This window comes from Bombus vosnesenskii, unplaced genomic scaffold, assembly GCF_011952255.1.
Source record: "Bombus vosnesenskii isolate JDL3184/JDL3185 unplaced genomic scaffold, Bvos_JDL3184-5_v1.1 scf7180000013316, whole genome shotgun sequence".
NCBI lineage: Eukaryota > Metazoa > Arthropoda > Insecta > Hymenoptera > Apidae > Bombus > Bombus vosnesenskii.
In genome coordinates this window covers 585,744-611,867 of record NW_022882962.1, presented here as the reverse complement: position 1 = coordinate 611,867, position 26,124 = coordinate 585,744, and the positions used below count along the sequence as shown (strand labels likewise).

The window sequence follows — 26,124 nt, the reverse complement described above, 5'->3', positions numbered from 1 at the left end:
GAAATTGCATATTATAAAGGCACGAGAGGTACTAGTTAAAATTACAATAGCCTATGACGATTATACGACGTGTCTCTAGAAAGACCACCACCAATTACATTGTAAGAAAGAGGGTAACGGCGACGCAGTGGGTCGCGATACGATACGGCGAGACGCGACGCGACACGACGCACTGCGTCCTAGTATCGCACACGTTATGCGCTGTCGCAGTCGGAATAGGCCAAATCAAACCGAAAGAGAAAGAAAAGAACAAGTATGAACATTGCTACTATATCGTGTACATACATAGTATCTAATTAGTACTAAGTACGACTCGAATAATTGTTTGAAACACTATCGTTGAACGAATGTATTTATAAACTCTGTAGGTATGTATAGTTGAAAGAAAAATAGGAGAAAGGCAAAAAAGAAAAAAAATAAAAAGGAAAAAAGAAAAAAGGAAAAACAGAAGAAAAAACAGAAAAAGACAGTTTACCGAGATTGCACGAGTCGCGCGTAACGAATTCGCGGCTACGAGTCATTCGTCCAGTCTAGATTCCGAATCGATTCCTCCGTACGTCTAACACGTTCGTGTCGCTAACGGTGTTCAGCTGTCGAATTATGGGCTCGATCGTCCTAAAGTCTCTCTCAGTTCTTCTTGGGATATTCTTCGTTTTCGTCGGTACTATGAAGCTGACTTCTCATATTAGTAAGGATCTTCATAAGGACTTGGTGAGCAGTTGCTCTATAATTATGTAACAATTCACCCTACTCTCATGTTCAATTGACATTCAATCGGGCTTTTCACCCTCGTCTAACATTCATTTTTGTTTTTCATTTGTCTTTGAAATATCACTCTTTGTTATTTTTATTCTCAGTGATCGTTGTATCATGTAAAACATTCTTATTTTCACCTTTTTCCTTCTGGTGTGTCTAGCCTTCGTCTGTTAGACGCACCGCGTGTTAACTATGCGTTGTTATGACAGCCTGTCAACTTTATCAATCATTCCTTCTATACCCTCCGTTCTTTTTAACATTTACTCCTTCTTTATTTTCTAATGACAATTGATATTTCGTTCTCTATTTAGATATCCAAAATATATAACAATAGACTGTTTAGTTTCTGCAATTTTTATGTATCAAATAAGAAATACACGTGTTTTTATACATCTACGAATATTTCTTATCTTTCCTCTTTTTTTCACGTTTTATGTTTCTTTATATAGATATTTGTTTATCCTTTCCATTTTTGTTGGTTTCCTATTTCTTACACAATTTTTTAAAATTTCAACAAAAATACAGAAAATTTTCAACAGAAAATACAATGAAAAATAAGCAAAGAAAATTAAGGAAAAATATGAATCTATAATAGTTTTTGTGTACAAATTCGGAAACGAAACAAGAGGGACGAAGGAAGAGCTTCAGATTTTATCAAAAAATCTAGTCAAATACCCGTTATTAATAAGTGTTTATTTCATATCGTTATTTAAGTTTCCTTCGCTTCTGTATTCCTGATAAAGAGATAAAATAAATTAATATTGTGAAAGTTCGAGTATCCGAAATTTTTTTGAAATGTGATGAAAATTGAATTTAATTCGCTCACTTCGATGAATCTCGTTAGAAGATTATTTTCGTCCCTCGTTGTTACCCAATGTCCAAAGTTATAGTAAACTATCAACCAACCGCTTGGTGACGCGCCAAAAATATTGCTTCAAGTGCCAGCATATGTTTACTAGGTTGAAATTGTGACAATTTTCTTCATAAGAACGTTTCGTTCTTTTCTCAACCCGACTCGTTCCTCCACCACGATTTCTGTGTTCGTTACATGAATTAATCAGTTGATTTTTTTATCATGTTCACAGAGAAAAGAATATGTGAAATACGCAAAGGTATTTCCACTGTCCGGTACACTGGACTTTAAAGTACCAAGTAAATGGTACAGAAGAGTTGTCGGATCGCTTGAAATTATTTGCGGACTCGCAATGGCTATAGTTCCAAGTCGTAAGAGAACATTTTTTTTTATATAATTAAAATATTTCGTTCCGCTTTCCTTTAAAATACACGAATTAGCTGCATACGCTAGCATTAGGGTAACTTTTCCTCTTGGAAACATTACCTCAACTACGTATTATCTGCTTTGTTTTCTTCTCGATTTCTTTCAGACAAAATAAAAAATGCATCGAACGCGATATTACTGTTATTGATGTTAATGGCTGTGTACTCTCACTACATGGTGAATGACAAGTTTGAAAGGATTGCGCCAGCACTAGTAAGATTAAAATAAAATTTATAAAAGAAATCGATATATTAAACAGAACAGATACTTATAAAAATATAACTATATATTTGCTTTTTAGGTATTTTTTTTCATGCTAACAGGCCGACTAGTAATAGATTGGCAACTTAGACGAGAGGACACGCAACCGGTAACGGCGAATGGTGTAGATGATAAAAGTAAAAAACAAGATTGAATTCGAGATTCTTATATGTATTCGCACGATTAAGACTTTGGTTATCAAGTCAGTTATCGCCTACGTACCACGTAATAATCACGATGAAATAATTTTCCATACACGCAGCAAAGAAGTATTTCGTTCGATCTTTAATTCCTTATGCTCCGCGATATTAATTTTGTGTGTATGGCTTCTTACGTCTCATATCAAATGCTCTCTTTCAAAGTTATGTTTCAATCCTATTACGTTTCATCACGAGCTACTTTTTCGTGCTGACTCGAATTTGTTCGAAGCATTCTAAATCTCGAGTACCTCGAGAGCTATGAATTTCTATCATTATTAGTCAACATTATAAGAATTTAATCAACGGCAAAGAATCATGAAATACTAGCTCAAGCACAAGGTATTAACTGCCAATTGAATCAATGTGTTCTCCTTGATATCGTATTAAGATGTAAATGCCCTTAGACGATAACTAAAAGAATATCGTTGCAGTGTAATGCACATGCGTGTTTTCTTCGCATCCATACTTTTACTTTTTTTTAAAGAAAAAAAACACGTATTTTCACAAGAGCGACTAAAAATGTACAAATTAAAAATTACTCGTACAAACAGTTTAAGCAATACGAACGCACTTCCTATTATCAGCGATTAAAACTAAACCACTATCGTAAGATGTATAATTTTTTTTTTTTTTTCGTTTTTTAAAATATTAAATTTACAATCGACAGAGATAATTGAATTAAATAAAGATACCTACGAGGTAATATGAAAATTAAAATAGCGAAGAAACACGTGGTAAAGCACACTCACTTGTATGTACAATAATACTTTTATTACAAAGTATTAAAGTATTAATTACGTGAAATGGTACAGAAACCATTTATGAATCTGGCGCACCCACACATTTACCCACACGAGCGCGCGTGCGCGCATTCGCACAGACACACACAAAACTAAGTCAGTTTAGACATTTGACTACAATAGAAAAGAAATTCATTTTCATTGTAATTCTCATTTTACTAAGATCCATTCTGAACTTTTAATTATCTTTTTTTATGTGAAAATCTTCTTTATAGGTTCACTAATGTATAATAATTTGTTTTGTGATATTAAAATTTGACGATATATATATATATATATACATATATGTATATTTGAAACTACAATATCAATCATTACAATAATACAAGTTTAAATAATAATATCGATTTTATACGCCTCTACAAAACAAATTTATATTTCAAAAATATGTTTAATTTGGTGTGGCTGTAATAATGTGAACAATTCAAATAAATAACTTATCATTTTTACTTTTGCATTAATTAAATCATAAATATTCGTATCTACTTTATTGTTTAGAAGCAATAAAATTTATCATTTATCAGATTAGATGAAATAATCCATTTCATCAACATTTTCAAGCTTAGTTTTGATCATTCAAGTTCTTGACCAGTGGTTAAGAGATGTAAAGCCTTTCGAAGATTCAATACAGTTGTAGGCACATCGTCGTAATTTAAAGCACTTCCAGCCCATTTAATAAATTTTTGTGCTTTGCCAATTTGCTCCACTGACAATTCAACTCCACCTGTTAAATATGTACAGTTAACAAGCGCAAATACGTAATAACATAATATTGGTACTTGATTCAGCGGTACATATATGTACCAAAATTGGAATGATACAAAGAAGATTAGCATGGCCCCTGTGCAAGGCTGACATGCGAAGTCGTGAAGCGTTCAATACAATTTAGTTGAATTACTTTCTTTCAATATACCTTCTGTTTCCATAAGAGTTTTGCAATCTTTATTGCCAGAAGACCATTTGTCGATATTGTCTTTAATTGTTGTACCATGTACTGCGTCAGGCGGGTTAGTATTACGGGTACCAACTAATTCATCTGCGTTTGATGTATCATCTTCTTTTGCCTCTGTTATTAGTGAATCTGTAATGAAAAAGATGAAATAGAGCAAAATGATAGAATTTTGTTGTTGTATTAAAATATAAGCCTTTGTTGTTACACAAAGAAATAAATATATTACATAATTATATGCAAACATACATATGCATATGTATCTATATATGTACATATTTTTTCTGAATATAAAGTGCATATGTATATACTATTATTTATAGTTTTCTTTACCTTCTTCCATATTTTTATTCAAATCATCATTCTCATTACCCTCTTGCATGGGTCCTGGAATTGGTGTTTCACCATTCTTCAGGCAGTTGTGAATATATGCAGCCTTCCATTTGGCATATTTCCTATTTTGTATAGCTTCTTCAGTTAACTCTCCAAACACAGTTAATACATCATAAAGTAATCCAGCTGTAAAAAAGCTTTTTACTACGTTCTTTTCAAAATTAGCAGCTCTGTCATTTTTATCTGCATAAAGAAATAGCTTCAATGCCCAATTCTCTAAATGAGCCTGGGCAGCTACATCATTTGTAATAGCTTCATTATCGTGTAATTTCTTTTTAGTTTTTTCTAACCAATCCATTAATTCCATTAAAAAATTTGTTTCTTTTGCAGTTTTGGTTGATAACTTGAATCCTGTTTGGAAGGCATACACCCGACCTGTGACAAAAATTCATAATTCCGCTTTTAAAATGATTTTTACTTGTAACAATTATTCTTTATACGCAATTTAAATTGAAACTAAATACATACACCAATAACCAACAACAGGATCTCGTTGGTCATGCTGTGATGCTATCTTTAGATACTGCTGTATATTTTTCAAAGGTAGTGGTATTTCTGGTAAATCTGGTCCAATCATGATGATCTTTATTTTATGTAAATTATGCTTTTATTTTTTGTCTTTTATTTCAAAATCCTTACGATATGGATTGTATACGTCCTTTAAGACATATATTCAACTTATACCAGATCAACATCAACTTCATGTGAAAAGAGAAAGGAATATTTATGTTATTATCAATCATGTAAATAAATCAGCTAGTGCTCATATTATCGTTATAATATTAATCATAATATATATATTAATAATATATTATAATTAATATTATATTAGGTAAAATACTATATTTTTTAAGCCTGATATTCGTTCATAGTCGTTTATATAAAGAATCATTATAGGAGTCATTAAAATAAGAATAATAACAATAATAGAATGATAATAAGCGGATTTTTTGTTTCAAGTAAATCTGGACAACTTACTTCTTGATTCTGTGGTGATAGTTTATTGTAAAATGCAGTAATATTTATCAATTCTTTTCATACGTTACATTGTAAAATTGATTGATATCATATCGCGTAATAGTGTTCATAAAATAGTGCTCAAGTCAATACTTGGAAGAAGAAGTTATGACAATAACATAAAAGAATTCACTTGATGTATATATGTTGTTTATTTTTATCACTATATTAAAACAAATGTCAAACTTTCACTTTTGTGAATAGGGATATGCTTATGTATATCTCTAATTTCTATGCTTTTGTACCGTGTTGTTTTTGTTAAAGAAAGTCCTTTGAATAATATCGGATTGCCAATGAAATTAGGAAAATCATGAGAATGCGACATAAGTTATAATAGCTATAGTATCAGCTGGTATTGTGATCACTGTATCAATTACTTTATAATCTAAAAATCGTAGTTGCCGGTAATGCAACATTACTACATATATATAGTTTTGTGAAAGTTTCTACTACTATTTGTTATTTATTTATCTTTATTTTTTAATTAAAAAATATACTTTTAACTTTTCTTTTCTCAAAGTATGGAATAATGATGTTTAGAAGAATTTTAACATTACGCACATCGAATGGTTTACCTTTTTTAACACCAGGTAATTTTAATGTATTTTAATTTGTTATAGCTGTATTTATTATTTAAAATGTTTTTTATAAATTGATCGAATATATTTTATTGTCGTACAATCTTATTAAGCCATTCTTTAAAGAAAACCTTTGACATAGGTATCTCATCAACATCTAAGGTTATATCTCGAACATTATCAGAGCAAGAAGACATAGACGTTGTAGAAAAATGGGATTTATTAAGTGCTGTTTGCTTAGAACGTCATCCAGTAATTACAAAACCCATGCTAGATATAGAAGCAAGATACCAAAACATGCTACAACAGAAAGAATATGAAAACAGTATGATATCAGACTTTGAAATACGAAAACAAAAGGACAAAAGTCAGAGAACACAGGCATCTGCTGGAAAAACAGATAATATTATTTCTAAGGAAACAATACAAGACATTGAAGATTCTTGGGAAGAAGAATTCAAAAACTTTAAATTTGCTTCAAGAATAAGTGGTATGTATCTATGTATGATTTTATTTTTCTAAATGGTAATTATAATACCTTCTACATTCAACTTCTGTAATTATAGAAGTTGAAGAAGATAATGCAGTTGTATCACTGAAACGCAAGCTAGATAAAAATTTAATGTTATTAGTAGAACAAAAAGTTGGCAATTCTAATTTCTGGATTCCTCCACAAAGTATAAGAAGACATAGAGAAACTATGATACAAGTAAGAACTACATGACTTTTATTTTTGTTTTACAATCTTTTTTATGTAAATACCAACAAAATATTTGTTTCTACCACTTCAGACTGCATATAGAACTGTACAAGAATTGTGCGGAAATAACATCAAAGTACAATTTTATGGCAATGCGCCAATTGGATTTTATCAATATAAGTATCCTAGAAATATACAAGAGAAAGGCCAAAATGGAGCAAAAATTTTCTACTTTTTAGCAAAATATATAAGTGGAGATATTTCTCCCAATGTAAAGCACTGTTGGTTAGATAGAGAAGAACTTAAAAAAGCTTTACACCCTGATGTTCGCAGAAGTATGGCTAAATTCTTATTACCTGATTAAATTACTGTACAATATAAGGTAGACAATTTTTAAATACATATATAGAACAAGGAGTGTTGTTTGTCTTTATACAATATTCAAATGGTAAATTTTAATTCTTTTACAATATCTATATATTTCTATTATTCTCTTATAATATTTTTCTTCTAATGTATAAATGTTGACAATGTAGAAGACAAAAGATCTGAAAGAGGTTAAGTTCTTTCTTTTTATTATGAACAATTCCTTTGTGAAGAACAAAGTCAAATATGCCTGTGCCTGTTTAGTAAATAAATGCTTATTCTCTCAAACTAGAAATTAAAAAATGAATGAGGACCAGACTAGCGTTTGTCAAAATCTCCCGCATCTTCTCCTTCCAGTATATTTTGAATCTTCTGGAACTTTCCTTCCTTGTTTTCGACGTCTTTCTTTCTTTTCAATAATCCACTCTTTACTATTCTTCAGATATTTGCCTTTGGTTTTTTTCATCCGTTCCCTGAAGAAACAAAGAGATCAAATTAAATAACTATAATAAAATTAGAAACTGGGCAATAATTTAACATAAATCAAAGCAATGCGGAACTTAACCTTCTAGATGTGTAAGAGACATTTGAGTTAAGTTCATTCACACCTAAAGCTTGTGGAAGAACAGAAGGTCCACCTGTCATTAAAACTAAAAAGTATTTTTTTGCTTTAGTACTATTTGGAAAATCTATAATTACGCCTCCATAAAAGCCTGCTTTTGTTGCTTGTGTTGTAATTAATTCAATCTGTTCGCTATTTTCAGGGTAAAATTGAAACACAGCTCTAGCTGATCTCGACAAACATGAAAACAAGGTAGAAAAAAATTTATATAATCGTCTTGATGGATCATGTGAATTTTTATCTGCGTTACATAACCATTGTAATGCAGAAATACTAATTGCTCCATCAAAACATCCTGCTTTAAATGGCATTCCTTGGCCCATATCTCCTAAAATTAAATCTCCATCTACTTCTCTTTCTAATGCTACACCTGTTGGATACATGTAATGAAAATAGTTAAAATTAAACAAAATATTATCTTATTGAAAGTATACAATTTTCGATATACTTGCCAAGCATTGCTGAAGATATATCGATTCCTATCCATACATGTTCATCTTCCTCGATTACACTGCCACTTAAACCAGAACCACAACCAATATCTAAGAGTAAAGAAGTCTTATCTTCTGGTAATAGAAGAAGTTCTATGGCCCGTCTACACATTTGATTTTGTATATCTATCATTCGAGAACTATGGAGAACAAGTTTTCAAATATATTTGTTTAAAGTCAAAGGCTATAATAATTAAAAAATATACCATTATTAGAGATCTTACTTTTGCGTATATTTTTGAGCTTCTAACTCATTGTAGAACTGCAATAAAAAAGAAGACAGATAAAAACATCACTGTCACAATCAATTTAAATGTTTATTCTTACCAGTTCAGGTGGTGCTAGATGTTCTGGACGTCTCGACATTTTATATTCTTATTTAATTATTTTTCGCTATTTTAAATTATTGTTATTATTACTTCAAACCATATGTCTCACATCATATTACTGTATTTTCATGTGCATGTGTATATAGTACGTTTTTGAATGATCTAATTGGTTAACATTAACAAAATTATTTTATTTAAATTTAACCTTTATTTTTACAACATTTACAGTAACCTCTGCAATAGATTTCTTTTTAAATTACGATATATAACATTATAATATAATAAAAAGAAATTTCAATATAATCTATTTCATTTCGTACCTAACTTTAAATTCGCTGCTAATGTATGTAAAATACAAGTAACTCACATTATAAATATATCTACTCTAGTTAAACTATCATATCTAATCATAAACATTATTAGAATAGATGTTTGACCGACACCATAGAATCATGGAACACTATAACCATCTAGCGGCGGCAGATGGATAAGAAGACAGATTGATTCCCAATGAGGAGTTGAACTCCGGTCTCCTGTGTAACAAATAGGGATACTGACCGCTGTACAATTGAGGAGTTATATAATACCTCTATAATAAAATTTAAAAATTAAATTTCTTGATGTACAAGGCAAATTCTTGAACTATTCAGGAATTAAATTAAAGCTTACTGAATATATTGGAAAATATTTTAATTTATACGATACAATATGCAAAAGAAGAGAAAAAGAAAAAATGAAAAAGTTTTAATTGTTACAAAGAACTATTTAAAAGAATTGGTTTTTGAATCATTATAATTTCTATCTATTACTTTTAAACGTAATTATTTTATTCTAATTTGTAAAAATAGTATGACATGTTAGCACAGACATACAAAAAACCAGGTTTTGTAAGTATCTTATCTATAATATTACTAAACACGACTAATAAAAATTACTTGTATTTACATACATACATATGTATATGGTGTCTATTATTTAACTGAGTTAATATAGTGTTAGTTTAGAAAGTAATATCAGCAATGGGTTTAGAATTTTGTGTTTAAACAAATGCAATATGAATTCCTTCTCTATATAGGCTTATCTTTTGATTAAAATTGATATTTTATATATTAAATGAATTTTGTTTTTGACAGTTTATTCTAGAGAAATCATTGAAAGATAGATGCATCTCCTAAGATAAAAAAACAATATACAATATGTTTACTATAGTGGCTTGTTATTGATAGTTTTAAAAAGGAATAACTAGAATCATTTTTGTGCTTAGAAATCATTGTTATATATAATGTGAAAACAAAAAAAATTGAAAATAATGATATTAGTAATATCAATACTGATTGCAATGTACAATGCCATACTGTAAGATTATGAATGTTGACAGTAATAACGACAACAATTATTATTATTATTATTATTATTATTATTATTATTACATATTAATAATATAAATAATAATAACGACGACGATGATGATGATGGCAATGATGATAGTGACAATAATAATAATAATTGATATTTGAAATTAATTAAGATAAATGTGACAATGAGAGTGGTGCTAGTAATGTTGGTAAGGACAGCAAGATTAACAGAAATATCTGATAGATATACAATAGAAATAATAATAGTAGAAGCAATTTTAACAAAAATAATAGACAGCAATAACAATAAAGCTATTGAAAAGGACGAGAATAACAATTTCACAAGAAATGATATGAAGATTGATATTACGACTATAATAACGTGATAGTAATAATAAAAATTATTGAAAAGATATGACAGCGACAATGAAAATTATGATACACTATTTCTACATGTTCCGGCGATAACTTGTTATTAAGTGCAACTTAATCCATAGTCTTTATAAATTCAATCGCGGAACAAAATTGCGTCCACCAATATTGTTCTTCTCCTCCTAATCGATTCCCATAGAAACTATCCACATATTGTATAGTGGAAAGCAAGGACGGTGGGTTAGTCTGAAAATATAATCGAAGAAACTATTACTATCCTTAGTGTCAAATATTAATAACCAACTTGTATATACACATACAAGTTGAAAAGAAAGAAAGTGGAATGAAACACTTGCTTTAATGATAACGTAGACTAATACAGGAATTAGATCATCGGCTGCGGGTACTCCCCTCTCGGTTGCCATCGAAAGCAAGTTCATGATGGTGGTAGCACAACGAAAGACACATTGCAACTTATCTCTAGGTGTCTTATATGCTGATATCACAGCTAATTCCGCTTGAGCCCATGGCCAGGGACATTCGTAATGGTATATTTTAGGAATTCGTAAATCCTTGTGGTTTGGTGTTACAACATTGGCCAGTTTTTTAATATGATCATGAAGTAATTGGTCCCTATAAACGTCACCATCTCCATTTGGATAAAGCGCGTTGTGGTAAACACGTGCCATTACAGTCCTTTCAACTACAACTCTTGCCAAATTTAGTTGATTTTCGCAAGCACCTATATTGACAGTGCAATCATTTACAAACAACCATAGTAATTAATATATTATATCAAGTTGTTTGTAAGCTCGAATTAATTAACATTTACTCACACTGCCAAATTGAATCATTGTCTATTTTTGCATTAAGTTTACTTAGAAAGCTATCGACCAAGTCTTGTTTTTCATCTGCTAATGTTAACTTTTTAAATTCATCACAAAAACGTAGTAAAAGGGATTCTTTTTTTTCTAAAAAACCTTTCACGCAAGCAGATACAAGATGATTATTGACAGCATCTCGATCACATTTCACTCTAATACATAATCTACAATTGTATAAAGATATTAACATTGCTTTGAATATTATTAAAGAAATTATGCGTGCGCGCACATATTTATACTTTTAAAAAGGTCGGTAACTATACCTATCCAAGTGAGCCAATGTAGAGAGTAATCCTTGACGACATCTAATCAAATACGCAATATAAGGAGATCGTTTTTGGTAATCTTCGCGCAACGATTTAAATAATTTTCTACACCCGTCGTCGTTAAATAATCTAACGCAACGTAGTGTTTCGTGTAAATGCGCTATCAACGCTCTGTCTTGTAAATTGATAGCTTCTGCCAACTGCAACTGCAGGAAGGCGACTAATTCATTTTCTTTTTGCGACCAATAATTCCGCTGTAACAAATAAATTGTTATTTTTTTTCTGTTAGCATTATGATGTTCAGTTTCAATCTCAATTTGTAAGAAACATTTAATACGATTACAAGCTTTAGCACCTCGGATGCAGCACTCCAAGGAATATGTTGGAGATCAGCGGTACTAAGTACCATTCGCAATTTTCTTTTTGCATCAGCAAATGCGTAGGAAAGCTCAATGTTATTCGGATCTATAAGAAGCCTTTCATCCTCGGTAGGTTCTTTCGTACGAGACTGATTACTTTCTACAGATACTTCCGTATCGCTTGCTGCACTCGGTTTCCTCCTGTATTTAGCTAAGATATCGTCCGTACTATCTAGAAAATTTTTAAATAATTTTCATTACCTTGAAATTAACGTTTCTTCCCTTGTGTCTATGTTCTTCCCCCATTTTTATTTTTTTTAGTTTTGCCTTTACAACGATTATTACAATGCAAAATGTTAAAGAAAGCAATATTTACCACCGCTCGGGTTACCGGCTGATGACACATCTTCTGACATTATTCTACGTAATCTATGTCGTCCTATGTCAATATTATCGCCGATGGCTTCTCGATCGTAACATCTGCCGATATCGTCTGTGCCACGAATTGCCTTACCCCGTCGATTTCGCAGAGACATTTTCAGTTTTCCAAAAAAACTTCTTTTATTTTTCTGATCATCGTCCAACAATTCCTTGTCTCCGCGTTCCGCAGTCATATCGAAGCTAATACTTTTTGGTATGGCTCCACTGGATACGGTTGGTTTCGGACAGTCATTGATCGTCATATCGCAACTCTCATTCATTGCTCCCATCGATATTGGCAACTCCGAACTTGTAGTTTTTATTCGTGTGTCAGAACCAGAACTACTGCTGGATGCCAAGCTCCCGGTACTTAATCCAACAACACCGTCCGGGCCATTTTCGTTAACAGTTTCGTCAACCGAACTGACTAAGCTACTTTCTAATTCCTGCGACTAAAACACGCTTCGAAAATTAACTATATCGTAACTATTAAACAACCAGTCGAATGCTATATAAAAACGCGCAATTGCATTGAAGAAACCAAAGATAATATAATAATAACAATAATAATAATAGTAAGAATAAAATAGTAGTAGCACTAAGAACAACAATAACAATAATTTAGAAAAAACAAACCTCTAATTTTATGTTGGTATTGTGCGATTTTTCTGTGCTCGACAATGTGGGCGGTGATATATGATTGGCTAATAATAAAGCTGGTGCAACTGCTGCTACACTGATACGATTATGAGTCGAAGAAGTTTGTTCCATTTGACTTTTTCCATTCTCAATGTGAAGTTTGTCTATGAGATGGACTAATCTGTCCTCGCATATGGATTTATCATAATTTGTTGAGCTACCGTCAATGCTGTTGGCATTTTTGTCGACATATTCTGTCACGCTTGATTGATAATCAGACCTGCTTGCATTTTGTCCAGTTACATTTAAGGACGATGCCGAGAGAGAGTTTGTTGGTGAAAGAACAACAGTTGTAGGAAATTGCATATTTTCCTGGCTCATCGATATCGATCGAAGATTCGTTGTTGACACACATTCGGTTGTTGTAACATTTTCTAAACATTAAGGACTCATATAAGTGCTAAGAATTGAATATAAAATAAGAATATCAAGTAATAAGATGTGTTTGAAATTATTAACTGTTCTTACGAGGAATCGCTTGTATCATGGTTTTTTCGGTTATTTCGGCTTCGCTACGAGGTTCAACTTCGATTTCGGATCTTGCGGTATCATCAGATCTAAAATATGACAATAATTAATGCATCATCTACTTTTTCTGTATTTTCCTCATCTTTCTTTTTCTTTTATATTGTTTTATTATTTCTCCATTGTCTCCTTTTTTTATTATCTATATAGCATACCTTGCAACGCTAGCAGTATCATCGGTATCAACCTCTGTCAATCTTTCAGAATCACTAGCTAATACATCGGTACTCCATGCTTCCGATGCAGTTTCGCTAACATCTAGTACGGCTTGTGGTACTGATTCTGATGCTGTTGGTAAAACTGGAGGAGTTTGCTCAGACGAATGGGAATACAATACTTTCTCTTGTTGCTCGATTATTTCGCTATCGGAAGCCAGAACATCAGTTGACCAGGTATCAGATACCATCGAAACAGTTTCATCTCCTGAAAATGTACGAGTGCAAACGTTAAAATAAAAGATGTATAAACATATTGTGTATTCATAGGAAATTATTTCTTTTTATTTCTTAAATACCTTCAATCAATTTTTTAATTTCAAATTTACAGAACTTGTCATCTATTTCGCATCGACTTTGTTTGGTCGGTATATTCGACGGAGGTAAATCTAATTGTCGAGTTTCACCCACTGTCCGTCCTTCATCTCCTTCGGTAATTTGAGATGACGGGGTGTCACGACCTAGATTCAGTTGTCAAATGATCCAATACGATTCTCGTTACTCTTACACTTAAATAAAATTTATTTAACAAAACCTGATATATTAGGCGTTCCTCGTCCTGATACACTGGCAGATACCATATCTGAGAGATTATCATTTTGATCTTCCGTTTCCAATTCAAGTGAGGAAGCGACACTGTGGTTTGATGCAGCTTCTGATACCGCTTCTAAATTATCCGAAGTATTTCCGATAAAACCATCGAATAAAACTAATAACATTCAATATTAATGATTATCCTTTATAAAGTACAAATACTAACTTCTAATATTTTAATACCTTCATCATGAGATAGCGAAAATCTTGTCTTTTTTTCTTGACTTTCTGTACGTTCAACACCACAATTGTTTTGTCTGTCATGCACATTGGATATGTCATCAGAAAGATTTAGATTAACCGAACCATTATCTATATTGGATTGAAGTTCTGTGCATAACACCTATCATATATATAAAAAACAGAAAAAGTAATCATTTGACAAACAGTTGATTATCGTTTAGTTAAATATCGGTTAACTGTTTGAGTCCCAGGAGTCATTGAAAAAACGGGGTCGATAAATCCCGAACAGCGCGATAGCGCTTGTCTTAATCGATTGCGAAGAAAATCAAGCGGCGCAATAGCGCTCGTTATAATTGTTACTTTATGAAATACATATATATTATTATATATACGTACTATTAGTTTATAAATATTTAAAGTTTTGTTCAATAAAAATTATTGAGAAGATAACAATGAAATACAAAATACCGTCAGTCGTCTGTAGCGTTCAAATGTAGTGGGACACAAAATCGAAACAGCGCGATCGCGCTGCTTGGGTCTCAGACGGTTAAAAAAACTAATGTATACCTTTTGTTCACTAAGAAGTCCTACGAATTCTCCTGTATTTGGTCCAAATGGAATTACAAGAACATCTTGAGGATTTTTATCAACAGATTCTTCTTCAGGGGTTGAAGTGCCATTCAATTCATCTACCCCGTCATTAGTCGTATTAGACGAGTATGATGACGATGATGATACTCGAATTCCTCGACCCTTTCCTAGAGAAATCAAAGTTTAATATCCCTTCTTTTGGTAAATACGACTTCTTTATTTATCTTTCACTTTATCCTTAAATACTGAATTATACACGCGTAAGAACGCGTAACTTTGTACGTATTTTATTTCTTTAATGAATGATTTACGATAAAGATATTTATTTAAAGATTATACTTGGAAATTTCTCATTTAAAAAAAATGCAATGAATCCTATGAAGAATGCTAAATATATATTTGCATGTACATTCGAAAGACAAGTTTAATTTTAGGATATCAAATAAAATACATTTAATATCAGCATTTCGCGATATAAATCGTGAAGTATGAGACGATTCTGAATTTCGTCATTGGACTAAAAGAGAAAAGATGAAACGAAGGAATAAAACTAATGATTGGACATACCTTTTCCTAATAAACCTCCCTTTTTGTTGGTAGTTTCAACAGAAGCATTGTTCGCCAATTTATTAGTAGTTAAGGAACCGGAAGGTAACTGAGAGAGCATATCAATCAATTGTTTCTTTTCAAACGCAGCGGATCGTGAAGCGTTTTCTACCGTAGTTTCTTTAGCTATAGTTTGCAGAAACGTAATTAATGTATTCAATTCCGTTTCTGTAAATAAAGCAGCGGAGCGAGAAAGACCTCGAAGTTTATTATTATCGATGATATTAGGCTCGTCCTCGAGTTCTTCTGCACCATCCACCATCGCATCTATTATAGAAGAAACGGAATCCTTATCGAACTTCTTGTATAGATCAAATGTTTTGCTGTCAACAGCCTGGTATTTCATTAAGGAAAGCATTTGCAAAATTTGTCCAACTTGCATGAGATTGAATCGGGCAATGTAGCTAATAGGCGCATCAGTGATACCATATGGCTCTGGATTTACTATTGCAGGACATATGAAATATGTAAAAACCAAATCAGTGCACATTGCATGTACCTCTTTTGAATCAACATTCCCACTTTTTCCCAAAAGTCCTGCCATCTGTCTAACCAACCAACATACACTACTTGGAAAACAATGCATATTTTCTCGTATACTGATTATAAATCTTTGTGTAATGTGGAATAGAGAATTAATTGTCCAGAGTCTATAACGTTGTAGCTTTATTTCATACTCTGCAGTACCTTCCTTGCCAAATTTCTTTAATCTTTCAGATGGAGGAAATCTTATGGGTGCTTTATCTGGGTCAATATCAAGAAACATTTCATCTTCCATTAATAACTGTACAATAGGGTTATGTAAAGCAGCAGTTAAGAAAAACTTTGCTGAAAATAGACTCTCATGAAAAACTGAATAAAACCTAGAGAAAGCACATGTGCTGTGTCTGAGTAATCTCCGAGGATTATCAGATGGTACAATTTGTAGCAGCATTAGATGTTTCAGTAACTTTAAAACCAAAATTTTATCCTCTGGTAATAAACAACTACCATATAAACCAGCTGCTAATGATTGGACTATAGTTTGCACAGAGTCTGGTAGTAATTTGTCCCCCTCAACTAAACATGATGCAATTAGCTTTGGAGACTTTCTAAGAGCACCTAAGAATTCCCCATATGACAAACATGTCTGATAACGTAAATACTTGTACACATCGACAAAATTTGAATTTTCCAATGTATTTGCTCTTTGACAACAAGATGCTGGTGTACAGTATGGTTTAGACATTATCAACTGATTAAGATTAACTCTTTGCTGCGCTGTAATCCATGCTTGTTGTGCTAAATTGGATGATGCATATAACACCTAAAAAAATCCAAACAATTCTTTGTTTAAATGTCATAAACCATTTCCATATTTTTATTTATTTGTTACCAAAAATTAACTATTACATACCTTTTCATTGAGTATTTGTAAATTTTGTTGTTCCGAAGTAACAAACAGGCGTTCTTGACGCAAATGATTGGCTAATTCGATTATATCCCATTGCAATGTTCCCAGGGATTCTACACTATTTGCCGATGACATTACTAAGCATACCCAGGAGAACAATGAGTATCGTGAAATAATTTTCAAAATCTTCCCTCCTTAGATTCTAGATATTAATGGTTACTAATGTATCAAAGCTTCTTACATACTTGTCAAATGTATCATTTTAACATACTGTATTGCACTTGATTTAATAAAAAAACTATACCTGTATATAATGATAAATAAGATAAGTTGTTTTTATTTTCTTTGTTTAACGGAAAATAAAATATTTAGATAAACTAGAAGAAAATAAATGATTGTTAGAAAATATAAGAAAAGAATCTCAACTAATCGCGTCGATTTAAATTCTTTTTTAAAACGACGATGGCTTAAATTCTTTTATTCGATTAAGTTATTCTTAAAACCGGTAGTTACGCGTTGCTTGCAGAATTAAGGTTTTTTACTGTTGTCCTTTTTATCTCGAAACAATATTCGCACCGACGCACAATCATTTTCCTTTATAGGTTAGAATTTTCTTCGACAAATGGCTGTACCTGTACTTTAAATCGAAATCTAAATCTTCGTATCATTGTTCGATTACTCGACAATGATTTGAATGTTGAACTAATGACCGATTTTTCTATTTTAAAAAATCAATGTTTTACTTTTAAACAAAACTTTGTTTAATATTTAAACGGACTTAAATAAAATCGCTTTTTCAAATATATATATTTTCTGTTTTATTTAAATTATGTATTAAATTTCTTGCATAAGATGAATTTGAGCAGTTAAAATTTTCAATTTTATAATTTATATAAATAAAAGAATATGCATTCTTTTTTTTGTCTTACTTTCTTTTTCTTCGTTCAAATTTCATATTTAAATTCTATTATAGATTATAAGTAGTAGCTGATGGTGATAAAGCAATAAATAATATAAAATAAAAGACGTCCTTTATGCTCCAAGTTCAACATATGTACGTATATGCAACGCAAACAAGACCGCGTGCGCACGCATATGAAGAGTAGGTGTGAATACGTATGCATGTCAATATCTGTACATACTGTTTGATATATGTATATCTTTTTGTACGATACTGTATAATATATAATATAGAAATTAGGTTAACTAAGTACTTTTTTCGACTAACTTGCTTCATTGCAGCTTCGTTATTATGTACTAATATATATAATCATATACACGTATGTGTTATTTGTATACATAATAGAGTATCAATATTAAGATTTGGAGAAAAGTTGATTTGTATATCATTAAACAGGTTATAGATAATGAGAAATCAAGGAAGTGATCGCTACTGAAATTTTGAAAAGAAAAATGACAGAAATTATTTTAGAAATTAAAAAACTTATCTCTGAATATTGGAAAAATATTTTTGCAGAAGTATGTGATGCAGTAGTTTATGTAGATCACTGTGCAATTGAATGTTTGCATTGGTACACAGCTGGTAAAGGCTATCTAGCATTAAAAGATGCTGGAGCAGTTGCAGTTTATGAGTTTGGCATGTATCATTTTCGAGTAGGTATATATATTTATAGGATTGTGAGATTTAAAAGAAGTAGAAAATGAAGTTTTAAAAAGATGAAAGACATTAAATCCATTTCTTGTCATTTTTAGTATGTCGAAGTAAAAGATACTAAAAAAGCTGTTATTATATCAACATCTGGTGATCCAGCATTTTATCAACGAACAATTAAAATGATTTTGGCAAAGAATACTTTCCAGAACTGTATTGTGTACTGCAGTGTACCTTGTGACACTATCAACCATTTGGGAACATTATCTGCTGAAGAAAAATTAGATTACAATAAATTAAAGAAAGACATTAAGGTTTGGATGACTTCAGGAAATCTTTCTCAAGTTGGTTAATCAATTATTTATTTTGTCTTCAAACTTGTTCCAAATTTATTTCAATTATAACTAAGACAAGCTTAATTTGTAGGAACCTGTTGTTGACATTATCTATGTACCGATTTTTATTGCCCTTTTAAATAAGGATTTATTTGTAACACCTCCTTTTGGAGATTTAATGCCATCTCTGGACACAAATATTCCAAAAGATACATTTGTTAAATTGAATTTCTTAGCATATTCATTTTATAATCTATTTGATAGTATAGGAGCTAAATTAGATATTTATTCACTTGGAAATTTAAGTGATCATCTTGCAAAGAATTTAGAAGATTATATGTCTAGTATTAATCATAAAAGTGTGAGTAGTAGAAAGTAAGGCACTGAAAAAATAAATTAAGATAAGTTAATGAAAAATAAATTTTACTTATTGTTGTTTCTATAGCATTTATCTGAAACTTCAGAAATAGGAGTCTCTCTTATTTTGATTGACAGAACATTAGATCTTTGTACACCTACTAGTAACAATATGGAATCTTTCCTTGCAAAAATATTACGTACGTTTCCTCATTTACCTCATCATGATAACGATGTAGCCATTAATATGTCACTTCTATTTGGGAGTGTAACGGTACAAATAAGTATATAGTTGTTCATATAACTGTTTTTGTTAATTTATGTGGATGGTGAATAATAGATTATTTTTTTTATGGGTTTCAAGGAAGTGTTAAAATCATATGAAATACCAGGTTGTTTAGCAAGTATGGAAGATGAGATGATGGATCTTCTTATTTCACAAAAAGGAAAAAAGTTGTTAAATACAGTTAACCAATTCTTAAATGATATAACTTTAACAAAAGGTAGTCCAAAATTAAGAACACCAACAAGGATTTCTGGTCATAGCTTAGAAAAACTTCTTAGCAAAATTCAATCCACAAACAATATTGATTCTATGACAATTCATACAGAAAAACTTCAGGTAATTTTCAATTTTCATTTCTTCGAACAATGGACAAATCCTAGAGCTACTTCTTTTCACTTCGAAATATAGTGTATTTTAGCAATAATCAAAGCATCTATATCACAAAAAGCTGATCAAATTGAGCTACTTACTAGCTTAGAAAAATTAGCTTTGCAAAATCTTTCTGTGAGTCGAGAATCCTCGAGTATACTCGTACAGGTAAACCTTTTTTTTAATTTCATTTTTACAACGATATGTGTCTACTTAATAAATATAAATTAAAAAATTTTTTAGTTGAGTAATATTATACGAACGCGAATTCACAGGGGACTTGATGTTGAAAACTTATTAGCACTATTGATACATGTTTACTCACTTGCGGGAACGCAGATTCGATTTTCTACACAACAAGAACGCCGATTAGAAGAGTCAATTGCGGATGCAATTTTTGAAGATTTCCAAATTTTAAAAGAAAGTCCTTTGATGAATACAAAATCAGCCTATCAGCGTAATTTATTACTACTAGGTACATATTATTTGAGATACATTCTTCTTAAAATATTTTAAAATTGTATTTGTTATTTTAGGTGGAGACGATGTTGCTGTAGCGCAAGAAACATCATGTAACATTGCAGCACGTATTCTCGATACTCTGAGATTAATCGCGGAACAACGTTTAATACTGCAAGATTATAGGTAAAACCTCTACATGAAAATTTTTCTTTTTTAATTAATCTCTTAATAATTAACATTATCTATTTTGAACAAAATTATATTAATAACGAAATAATTATTTGCAGATTTTGTATGTTGAAGCCAAGCCCTCAAGAATCAACTCGATACATTAGTATATTAGAACAAGTTACAAAGGATATATTTAGTGTAGACATAAGTCGAGAACTACGAGATCTTCATAAAAAATCATCTTCATTTATTTCAGCTGGCTTTAAGTAAAAATTCTTCATTTGAAATAATTCATATGAATGAAATTTCTTAAAATATGATATTAAATATTAAGAATTTATAAATCTTCTTCCATTGCAGTTTAATTTTAGGGGGTAAAACAAAACGTCATCCTCGAGACAATCCCTATATTTTAATATACGTTGTTGGAGGCATTACTGCAGAAGAGGCAAAAGTAATTCAAGAAGTAGTATCTGCACATAGTAACGAAAAATCACCACATATAATATTAGCAGGATCTAGATTATTAAACCCTTTGGATATAGTGGATAAAATATTCTTTTCTTAATTATTTTTTTTTTGTAGATATAATAGAAAAATTTGTAAATGTAATAGAATTCATCCTTCTCTTTCATCTATCTTCCATTTTATACCATTGGATAAAATGGAATAATGTATTTTCCTAATAATTTGTATTGTTTCTAATGTACATAAAAAATTTGTCGAATTACACACCTTGCACAATTGTATTTTATAATCTATATTATTTGTAAGATAATTTCTTTTGTTATGTATACTTTCACATAATTTGGTATATATAGTTGCTACATTAAATCGAGTTGTTTGTAGTTTGACAATTTTTAACAATTTCTTTATATATGTATCAATTGTAGTAATATTATCTTCACAGTCTTGCCAATAATATGCTGTTATGCTGTCAATAGCAAGAAGTGCAATTTTGGTGTTATCAAGGAATATGTCATCCAGTGTATGTAATGTTAAAGAAAATTGTTCATTATTGTAACAATCAATGATATGCAAGTTGCGCAAAGAATCTTTAATAATAGTTGTCTTATCAAACTCTGTATCTATTGCTTCAGAAAATGATATATTGGCTGTATTTACGATACTGCTCATTAATTCAACCAATTTTGAAGTTTGAAAATGATGATCAGTATTTATCAAAATAGCTGAAGCATTGCAGCCTTTGATTGCATAATTATTTGGTAAGATACACCTTGCAAGCATTTGAGATAAAAGAAAAGTCTTACCAGATGATCGTTCTCCACCAATTTCTATAATATCTGTGTTCTGAGGACCTTCAGAGAACAAAGTATCTTCGAGCCCATGTAAGCTCGGTTTTTCATTTAACCTTGTGAGCAATTCTGCTCCAGATTCAATCTGTGGTTGCATAGGTTTTATTTCTAATACTTTCCTTTATTTAATATATGTGTGTGGGTCAATCTTTATTTCTTTGTTATTTAAAATATCATTTAAATTACTGTAATATTTTTATTTTACAACATTTTACTTTTTACTATCAAGTTACTATCAATATTTCTCTTTTACATATTCTGTCTGTAAGAAACGTGAATATCATATACATATATATTACATTTGTATAGTATTGTATATATATAAAACTTTAAATAAGATATATGTATATATTGTAATGTTACAATATATATTATTTAAAAAAATTAATAAAAAATTAAAATAAATAATGCGTAAAAATAATAAAAGATAATGAAACAAAAGCTTTGGTCTTACAAAAATGATTGCAAATTAATCCTTAACTGAGCTTATATAAAAATCAGCAAGTTCTCCTATGAATGTAAGGAAGGACATAACTTAATTAATACTATATTGTAAAGCTATTAACCATCCGCTTTAAATGAAAAGATATTAATATACTCGGCTCGATGAGTTAAAGAAATGAGCAAACTTTTAAAAAGTGAGGTTAACAAATGAAGTTTTTTTTGAAGGACGACTTAAGCTTCTATCGCAGTTTTTCGACTATTCGATAACCTGTAAACTGTAAGCTGTAAGTGCTGTAACCATAGAGGTATAAAGATTGTCACGTGATAAGTTATTTCGTGTTCGAGTTTCATGAATCCTGAACTTAATGTAGAATATCAGGTGTTAAGAAATAGAGAGTAGGCAACAATCTTATTGTTTTTTATTTTTGTCATGTATATTATGGACGCGTATGTATATTAGAAAGTTTCTCATGATTGAACAAATGTTTTTATTTACTAAGGTATAAATGAAAAGATATAAATACGAAGATTAAAAGTGAAAAGAATTATATAAAGAAATACAAACGAAAATTGAAAAGTTTTACGAATAAGAGGCGATTTTACGATTCGACACTTGGTAGATAGTGATAGTCAACAACAAGAAATTACATCGTGATCACGTGTGTATTAATGATTTAAAAAAAAATGTAAAGGTATCATTATTAAACGATTTTGGATATGGCATGAATCCAAAATGTAGTTTTTAATAGCTATATTAAATAAAGGAATTTGAAAAAATTTATTCCTTTAATATTGAAGAAGCATTTTCTTCTGGATTTTTATGTGAGGATTGAGTAATAAATGTGCTAAAAATTTTGAGTTTATCCATATAATTTATCCTGTTCTTTGTTTATATATATACTCCAATTTTTATCTCACAAGTTAGTATATTCTCCAAAACTTGTTGAAAAATGGTGCCACTTGGACCATCACCAGGGCATCAAACGTCTGTCAATAATACTCCAACTACTCCAGCCAGTGGCACTAAAAGTAGCTCAACGTTGGTGAGCAAACTCAATAATTTGTGCTCTAATATTTCTGCTCTCTCTTTCTCTCTCTTTCTAACCACTTTTATTAATATTTCTCTTCTTGTTTTATTTGTGAATAATATGGTTAAAATTCCTGTGTGCTTGTTGATTTTTGTAGAAACCGAATTATACCCTGAAGTATACCTTGGCAGGCCATACCAAAGCAGTCTCTTCTGTAAAATTCAGTCCTAATGGGGAATGGCTTGCGAGTTCTTGTAAATAAAAATGTTTCTAATCTAATATCAATTTTGTAATTGCTAAGTTTATCTAAACAAAATTAATTTTTTGCTTGTAGCTGCAGATAAATTAATTAAAATATGGGGTTCCTATGATGGCAAATTTGAGAAAACAATATCTGGCCATAAGCTTGGTATTTCAGATGTTGCATGGTCTAGCGATAGTAGACTATTAGTATCTGCTTCTGATGATAAAACTTTGAAAATATGGGAATTGAGTTCTGTAAGTTGACTACTTTTACTTTAAGAAATTATATTTAAAATGAATTTAGATTTGTATGAAGTCTAAAACTTTAACATAAATGTAAGATATTTATTGTAAATAACTTAGTTATGTATAGTTCTTTTTATTTTCAGGGAAAGTGCTTAAAAACTTTAAAAGGCCATAGTAATTATGTTTTCTGTTGCAATTTTAATCCACAGTCAAATTTAATAGTTTCTGGTTCTGTAAGTATTTAAGTATAAAAATTCATTTATGTGAGATTTTTTTTAAGAATTACGTGCAAGTCTCTGAATTAAGTACATAAGCACAATGATAATACAAGAATGAAACATGTCATAATATATACTTAAATTAACATGGAATTAAAAAGAATTTGTTTCAATATATATTGGAGAAAAATTTATGATAATACTTGAATTAAATAAGAGCATTCAAAACAAAAAAATAGTTGATGTTAAATGGTATTTTATACAATATTTCGGAACTTTATTAAAAATAGCTTGTGTGTTTATATGGACAAAGACTTGCACTGTAAGTATATATGCAATATTAACATAATAAATATTATTAGTTTGATGAAAGTGTTCGGATATGGGATGTTAGAACTGGAAAATGCTTGAAAACTTTACCCGCTCATTCGGATCCTGTAAGTGCAGTTCATTTTAATAGGGACGGATCATTAATTGTATCTAGTAGTTACGACGGATTATGGTAAGTGTGCATATTTTTTTTGAATGTCAATACCTGCTTGTTAGAGAATAAATAAATAAATATGAATAACACCAATTGACATGATTGTTATATAGTCGAATTTGGGATACCGCATCTGGCCAGTGTTTGAAGACCTTAATCGACGATGATAACCCTCCCGTATCTTTTGTAAAGTTTTCACCAAATGGAAAATATATTTTGGCAGCAACACTAGACAATACGTTAAAGCTTTGGGACTATAGCAAAGGAAAATGTTTGAAAACGTATACAGGTCATAAAAATGAAAAATATTGTATCTTCGCAAATTTTTCAGTTACAGGAGGAAAGGTAGGTTATATTACGTTCGTGTATACAATGCATTCGTTCGGTATGATTAAATCAATGTCGTTTAACTCATCTTTATATTTTTGATTTTTTTTGTTCATCAGTGGATTGTTTCGGGTTCAGAAGACAATATGGTGTACATTTGGAATTTGCAGACGAAGGAGATTGTTCAAAAACTGCAAGGACACACAGGTATAATAGATTATATTATAGAGATGATTCGATTTATATCATTATGGTGAAATATTGGCCTCATATATAATATACTAATCAATTCTTCTGTTTATTTTTAGATGTTGTGCTATGTACTACGTGTCACCCGACCGATAATATTATAGCTTCAGCCGCCCTTGAAAACGATAAAACTATCAAATTATGGAAAAGTGACACATAGAATATGTATGTTACTCACGATTTTATTAAAAATTCTACAAGGAGCGTTTGTATCTTTTAGAAACATCTTATTCGATCTTTCTTTTCTTTACTTTTTAAAATTTTTACATTTACTCAATTTTCAATCATAATGAAATTAATAATTTTAATAGACAATTCGCGCCTATCTTTCGGATAATTGTAGAAAGTAGAATTTGGTTTTATACAATTAGATATTAAGTTTACCATTATAATTGAATGAGCGCAATAAATCTAAATTGTCATGCATCGGTTAAGAAACAAATCCAAGAGTAAACAGTGTTTAGTGAACAATTTTCTTATCATTTCGACGTTATGTATAACCGATAGCTTTACGTTTGTAACTATGTAATTTACTTGTAAAGCGAATATGTACTCCTTTCTATTTATATGACACTAGAAAATAAAGCAATGTGTATAATATTTTGAACAGAATGCAATGGTTATATGTAACCTCTTTAAATATTCTAAAGAGGAAAAAGAATGAAAAAAAGATTATAAAGATATCCTTGTAACGAAAATATGTTTATGTAAAGAAAGTGACGAAAAGAAAAAAATATAAATATGTATTTTTTCGTACCTGAGATGAAATGTGCA

At 30.5% G+C, this 26,124-nt stretch overlaps 8 protein-coding genes, 1 long non-coding RNA gene and 1 other non-coding gene across 21 annotated transcripts; 5 read left to right on the top strand and 5 right to left on the bottom strand.

The window, feature by feature from the left end:
• Positions 1-190: 190 nt before the first annotated feature.
• On the top strand, positions 191-2,982 carry LOC117235405 (transmembrane protein 35A). Its single transcript, XM_033497399.1, has 4 exons — positions 191-711; positions 1,842-1,980; positions 2,142-2,248; positions 2,337-2,982. Exons 1-4 carry the CDS (start codon positions 601-603, stop codon positions 2,448-2,450), a joined length of 471 nt encoding a protein of 156 aa, XP_033353290.1. The 5' UTR covers positions 191-600; the 3' UTR covers positions 2,451-2,982.
• Positions 1,429-1,842, bottom strand: LOC117235407. Its single transcript, XR_004493665.1, has 2 exons — positions 1,583-1,842; positions 1,429-1,490 (listed from the first exon to the last, which is right to left on the bottom strand). It is a non-coding gene; the product is annotated as an uncharacterized LOC117235407 (long non-coding RNA).
• Positions 2,983-3,725: 743 nt separating the features above from the next.
• LOC117235401 (vacuolar protein sorting-associated protein VTA1 homolog) lies at positions 3,726-5,952 on the bottom strand. Of its 5 annotated transcripts, none has more exons than XM_033497390.1 (5): positions 5,617-5,952; positions 5,107-5,315; positions 4,579-5,013; positions 4,210-4,377; positions 3,726-4,020 (listed from the first exon to the last, which is right to left on the bottom strand). In XM_033497390.1, exons 2-5 carry the CDS (start codon positions 5,213-5,215, stop codon positions 3,869-3,871), a joined length of 864 nt encoding a protein of 287 aa, XP_033353281.1. In that variant the 5' UTR covers positions 5,216-5,315; positions 5,617-5,952; the 3' UTR covers positions 3,726-3,868. The 5 variants fall into 5 exon arrangements, with proteins under 5 accessions (XP_033353281.1, XP_033353285.1, XP_033353282.1 ...); XM_033497394.1 differs by having other exon boundaries at positions 5,107-5,296; positions 5,617-5,950; XM_033497391.1 differs by having other exon boundaries at positions 5,107-5,336; positions 5,613-5,909.
• LOC117235641 lies at positions 4,072-4,182 on the top strand. Its single transcript, XR_004493709.1, has one exon. It is a non-coding gene; the product is annotated as a U6 spliceosomal RNA (small nuclear RNA).
• A 49-nt stretch (positions 5,953-6,001) lies between the features above and the next one.
• Positions 6,002-7,587, top strand: LOC117235403 (39S ribosomal protein L46, mitochondrial). Its single transcript, XM_033497397.1, has 4 exons — positions 6,002-6,245; positions 6,376-6,723; positions 6,800-6,942; positions 7,025-7,587. The coding sequence occupies exons 1-4, from the start codon at positions 6,185-6,187 to the stop codon at positions 7,295-7,297; spliced, it is 825 nt and encodes a 274-aa protein (XP_033353288.1). The 5' UTR covers positions 6,002-6,184; the 3' UTR covers positions 7,298-7,587.
• On the bottom strand, positions 7,483-9,078 carry LOC117235402 (probable 18S rRNA (guanine-N(7))-methyltransferase). Of its 2 annotated transcripts, XM_033497396.1 has the most exons (6): positions 9,062-9,078; positions 8,740-8,975; positions 8,637-8,674; positions 8,374-8,552; positions 7,865-8,291; positions 7,483-7,772 (listed from the first exon to the last, which is right to left on the bottom strand). In XM_033497396.1, exons 2-6 carry the CDS (start codon positions 8,776-8,778, stop codon positions 7,628-7,630), a joined length of 828 nt encoding a protein of 275 aa, XP_033353287.1. In that variant the 5' UTR covers positions 8,779-8,975; positions 9,062-9,078; the 3' UTR covers positions 7,483-7,627. The 2 variants fall into 2 exon arrangements, with proteins under 2 accessions (XP_033353287.1, XP_033353286.1); XM_033497395.1 differs by lacking the exon at positions 9,062-9,078 and having other exon boundaries at positions 8,740-9,040.
• A 1,113-nt stretch (positions 9,079-10,191) lies between these two features.
• On the bottom strand, positions 10,192-17,984 carry LOC117235610 (GTPase-activating protein and VPS9 domain-containing protein 1). 3 transcript variants are annotated; one of them, XM_033497801.1, is made up of 16 exons: positions 17,508-17,984; positions 17,207-17,405; positions 15,772-17,116; positions 15,181-15,371; positions 14,614-14,773; positions 14,372-14,545; positions 14,136-14,297; positions 13,777-14,044; positions 13,556-13,653; positions 13,034-13,470; positions 12,354-12,849; positions 11,974-12,209; positions 11,616-11,872; positions 11,305-11,516; positions 10,825-11,210; positions 10,192-10,714 (listed from the first exon to the last, which is right to left on the bottom strand). In XM_033497801.1, the coding sequence occupies exons 2-16, from the start codon at positions 17,336-17,338 to the stop codon at positions 10,583-10,585; spliced, it is 4,686 nt and encodes a 1,561-aa protein (XP_033353692.1). In that variant the 5' UTR covers positions 17,339-17,405; positions 17,508-17,984; the 3' UTR covers positions 10,192-10,582. The 3 variants fall into 3 exon arrangements, with proteins under 3 accessions (XP_033353692.1, XP_033353694.1, XP_033353693.1); XM_033497803.1 differs by having other exon boundaries at positions 11,305-11,504; XM_033497802.1 differs by having other exon boundaries at positions 13,565-13,653; positions 17,508-17,983.
• Positions 17,985-18,294: 310 nt separating this feature from the next.
• Positions 18,295-21,556, top strand: LOC117235611 (sec1 family domain-containing protein 2-like). 5 transcript variants are annotated; one of them, XM_033497807.1, is made up of 11 exons: positions 18,295-18,309; positions 18,561-18,817; positions 18,917-19,159; positions 19,242-19,511; positions 19,596-19,781; positions 19,872-20,129; positions 20,202-20,330; positions 20,406-20,637; positions 20,681-20,807; positions 20,912-21,061; positions 21,156-21,556. In XM_033497807.1, the coding sequence occupies exons 2-11, from the start codon at positions 18,617-18,619 to the stop codon at positions 21,361-21,363; spliced, it is 2,004 nt and encodes a 667-aa protein (XP_033353698.1). In that variant the 5' UTR covers positions 18,295-18,309; positions 18,561-18,616; the 3' UTR covers positions 21,364-21,556. The 5 variants fall into 5 exon arrangements, with proteins under 5 accessions (XP_033353698.1, XP_033353699.1, XP_033353695.1 ...); XM_033497808.1 differs by lacking the exon at positions 18,295-18,309 and adding an exon at positions 18,325-18,483 and having other exon boundaries at positions 20,699-20,807; XM_033497804.1 differs by lacking the exon at positions 18,295-18,309 and adding an exon at positions 18,325-18,483.
• LOC117235618 (DNA repair protein XRCC2-like) lies at positions 21,022-22,342 on the bottom strand. The gene has a single exon (XM_033497822.1). It carries the CDS (start codon positions 22,206-22,208, stop codon positions 21,414-21,416), a length of 795 nt encoding a protein of 264 aa, XP_033353713.1. The 5' UTR covers positions 22,209-22,342; the 3' UTR covers positions 21,022-21,413.
• A 453-nt stretch (positions 22,343-22,795) lies between these two features.
• LOC117235617 (protein will die slowly) lies at positions 22,796-25,962 on the top strand. Its single transcript, XM_033497821.1, has 9 exons — positions 22,796-23,214; positions 23,481-23,598; positions 23,741-23,837; positions 23,918-24,081; positions 24,216-24,305; positions 24,653-24,792; positions 24,888-25,119; positions 25,221-25,308; positions 25,410-25,962. The coding sequence occupies exons 2-9, from the start codon at positions 23,506-23,508 to the stop codon at positions 25,508-25,510; spliced, it is 1,005 nt and encodes a 334-aa protein (XP_033353712.1). The 5' UTR covers positions 22,796-23,214; positions 23,481-23,505; the 3' UTR covers positions 25,511-25,962.
• The last annotated feature ends 162 nt before the right edge of the window (positions 25,963-26,124 follow it).

Bases quoted from the DNA above. Each gene is read 5' to 3' on its own strand.
- LOC117235405 (XM_033497399.1), top strand. From the start codon at position 601: ATGGGCTCGATCGTCCTAAAGTCTCTCTCAGTTCTTCTTGGGATATTC. The intron at 1,981-2,141 runs GTAAGAGAACAT...GATTTCTTTCAG, and splicing joins AATGGCTATAGTTCCAAGTC to ACAAAATAAAAAATGCATCG. The intron at 2,249-2,336 runs GTAAGATTAAAA...TTTGCTTTTTAG, and splicing joins AAAGGATTGCGCCAGCACTA to GTATTTTTTTTCATGCTAAC.
- LOC117235401 (XM_033497390.1), bottom strand. From the start codon at position 5,215: ATGATTGGACCAGATTTACCAGAAATACCACTACCTTTGAAAAATATA. The intron at 5,014-5,106 runs GTATGTATTTAG...TTTTTGTCACAG, and splicing joins TCCTGTTGTTGGTTATTGGT to GTCGGGTGTATGCCTTCCAA. The intron at 4,378-4,578 runs GTAAAGAAAACT...TTTTCATTACAG, and splicing joins GAATAAAAATATGGAAGAAG to ATTCACTAATAACAGAGGCA.
- LOC117235403 (XM_033497397.1), top strand. From the start codon at position 6,185: ATGATGTTTAGAAGAATTTTAACATTACGCACATCGAATGGTTTACCT. The intron at 6,246-6,375 runs GTAATTTTAATG...CCTTTGACATAG, and splicing joins TTTACCTTTTTTAACACCAG to GTATCTCATCAACATCTAAG. The intron at 6,724-6,799 runs GTATGTATCTAT...CTGTAATTATAG, and splicing joins ATTTGCTTCAAGAATAAGTG to AAGTTGAAGAAGATAATGCA.
- LOC117235402 (XM_033497396.1), bottom strand. From the start codon at position 8,778: ATGTCGAGACGTCCAGAACATCTAGCACCACCTGAACTG. The intron at 8,675-8,739 runs GTAAGAATAAAC...TTTTTATTGCAG, and splicing joins ATCTAGCACCACCTGAACTG to TTCTACAATGAGTTAGAAGC. The intron at 8,292-8,373 runs GCAAGTATATCG...TGTATCCAACAG, and splicing joins TATATCTTCAGCAATGCTTG to GTGTAGCATTAGAAAGAGAA.
- LOC117235610 (XM_033497801.1), bottom strand. From the start codon at position 17,338: ATGTCATCGGCAAATAGTGTAGAATCCCTGGGAACATTGCAATGGGAT. The intron at 17,117-17,206 runs GTATGTAATAGT...GGATTTTTTTAG, and splicing joins TACAAATACTCAATGAAAAG to GTGTTATATGCATCATCCAA. The intron at 13,654-13,776 runs GTATGCTATATA...GTCATATTTTAG, and splicing joins GATACTGCTAGCGTTGCAAG to ATCTGATGATACCGCAAGAT.
- LOC117235611 (XM_033497807.1), top strand. From the start codon at position 18,617: ATGACAGAAATTATTTTAGAAATTAAAAAACTTATCTCTGAATATTGG. The intron at 19,160-19,241 runs GTTGGTTAATCA...CTTAATTTGTAG, and splicing joins CTTCAGGAAATCTTTCTCAA to GAACCTGTTGTTGACATTAT. The intron at 20,331-20,405 runs GTAAACCTTTTT...AAAATTTTTTAG, and splicing joins CCTCGAGTATACTCGTACAG to TTGAGTAATATTATACGAAC.
- LOC117235618 (XM_033497822.1), bottom strand. From the start codon at position 22,208: ATGCAACCACAGATTGAATCTGGAGCAGAATTGCTCACAAGGTTAAAT.
- LOC117235617 (XM_033497821.1), top strand. From the start codon at position 23,506: ATGGTGCCACTTGGACCATCACCAGGGCATCAAACGTCTGTCAATAAT. The intron at 23,838-23,917 runs GTAAATAAAAAT...TTTTGCTTGTAG, and splicing joins GGAATGGCTTGCGAGTTCTT to CTGCAGATAAATTAATTAAA. The intron at 24,306-24,652 runs GTAAGTATTTAA...AAATATTATTAG, and splicing joins ATTTAATAGTTTCTGGTTCT to TTTGATGAAAGTGTTCGGAT.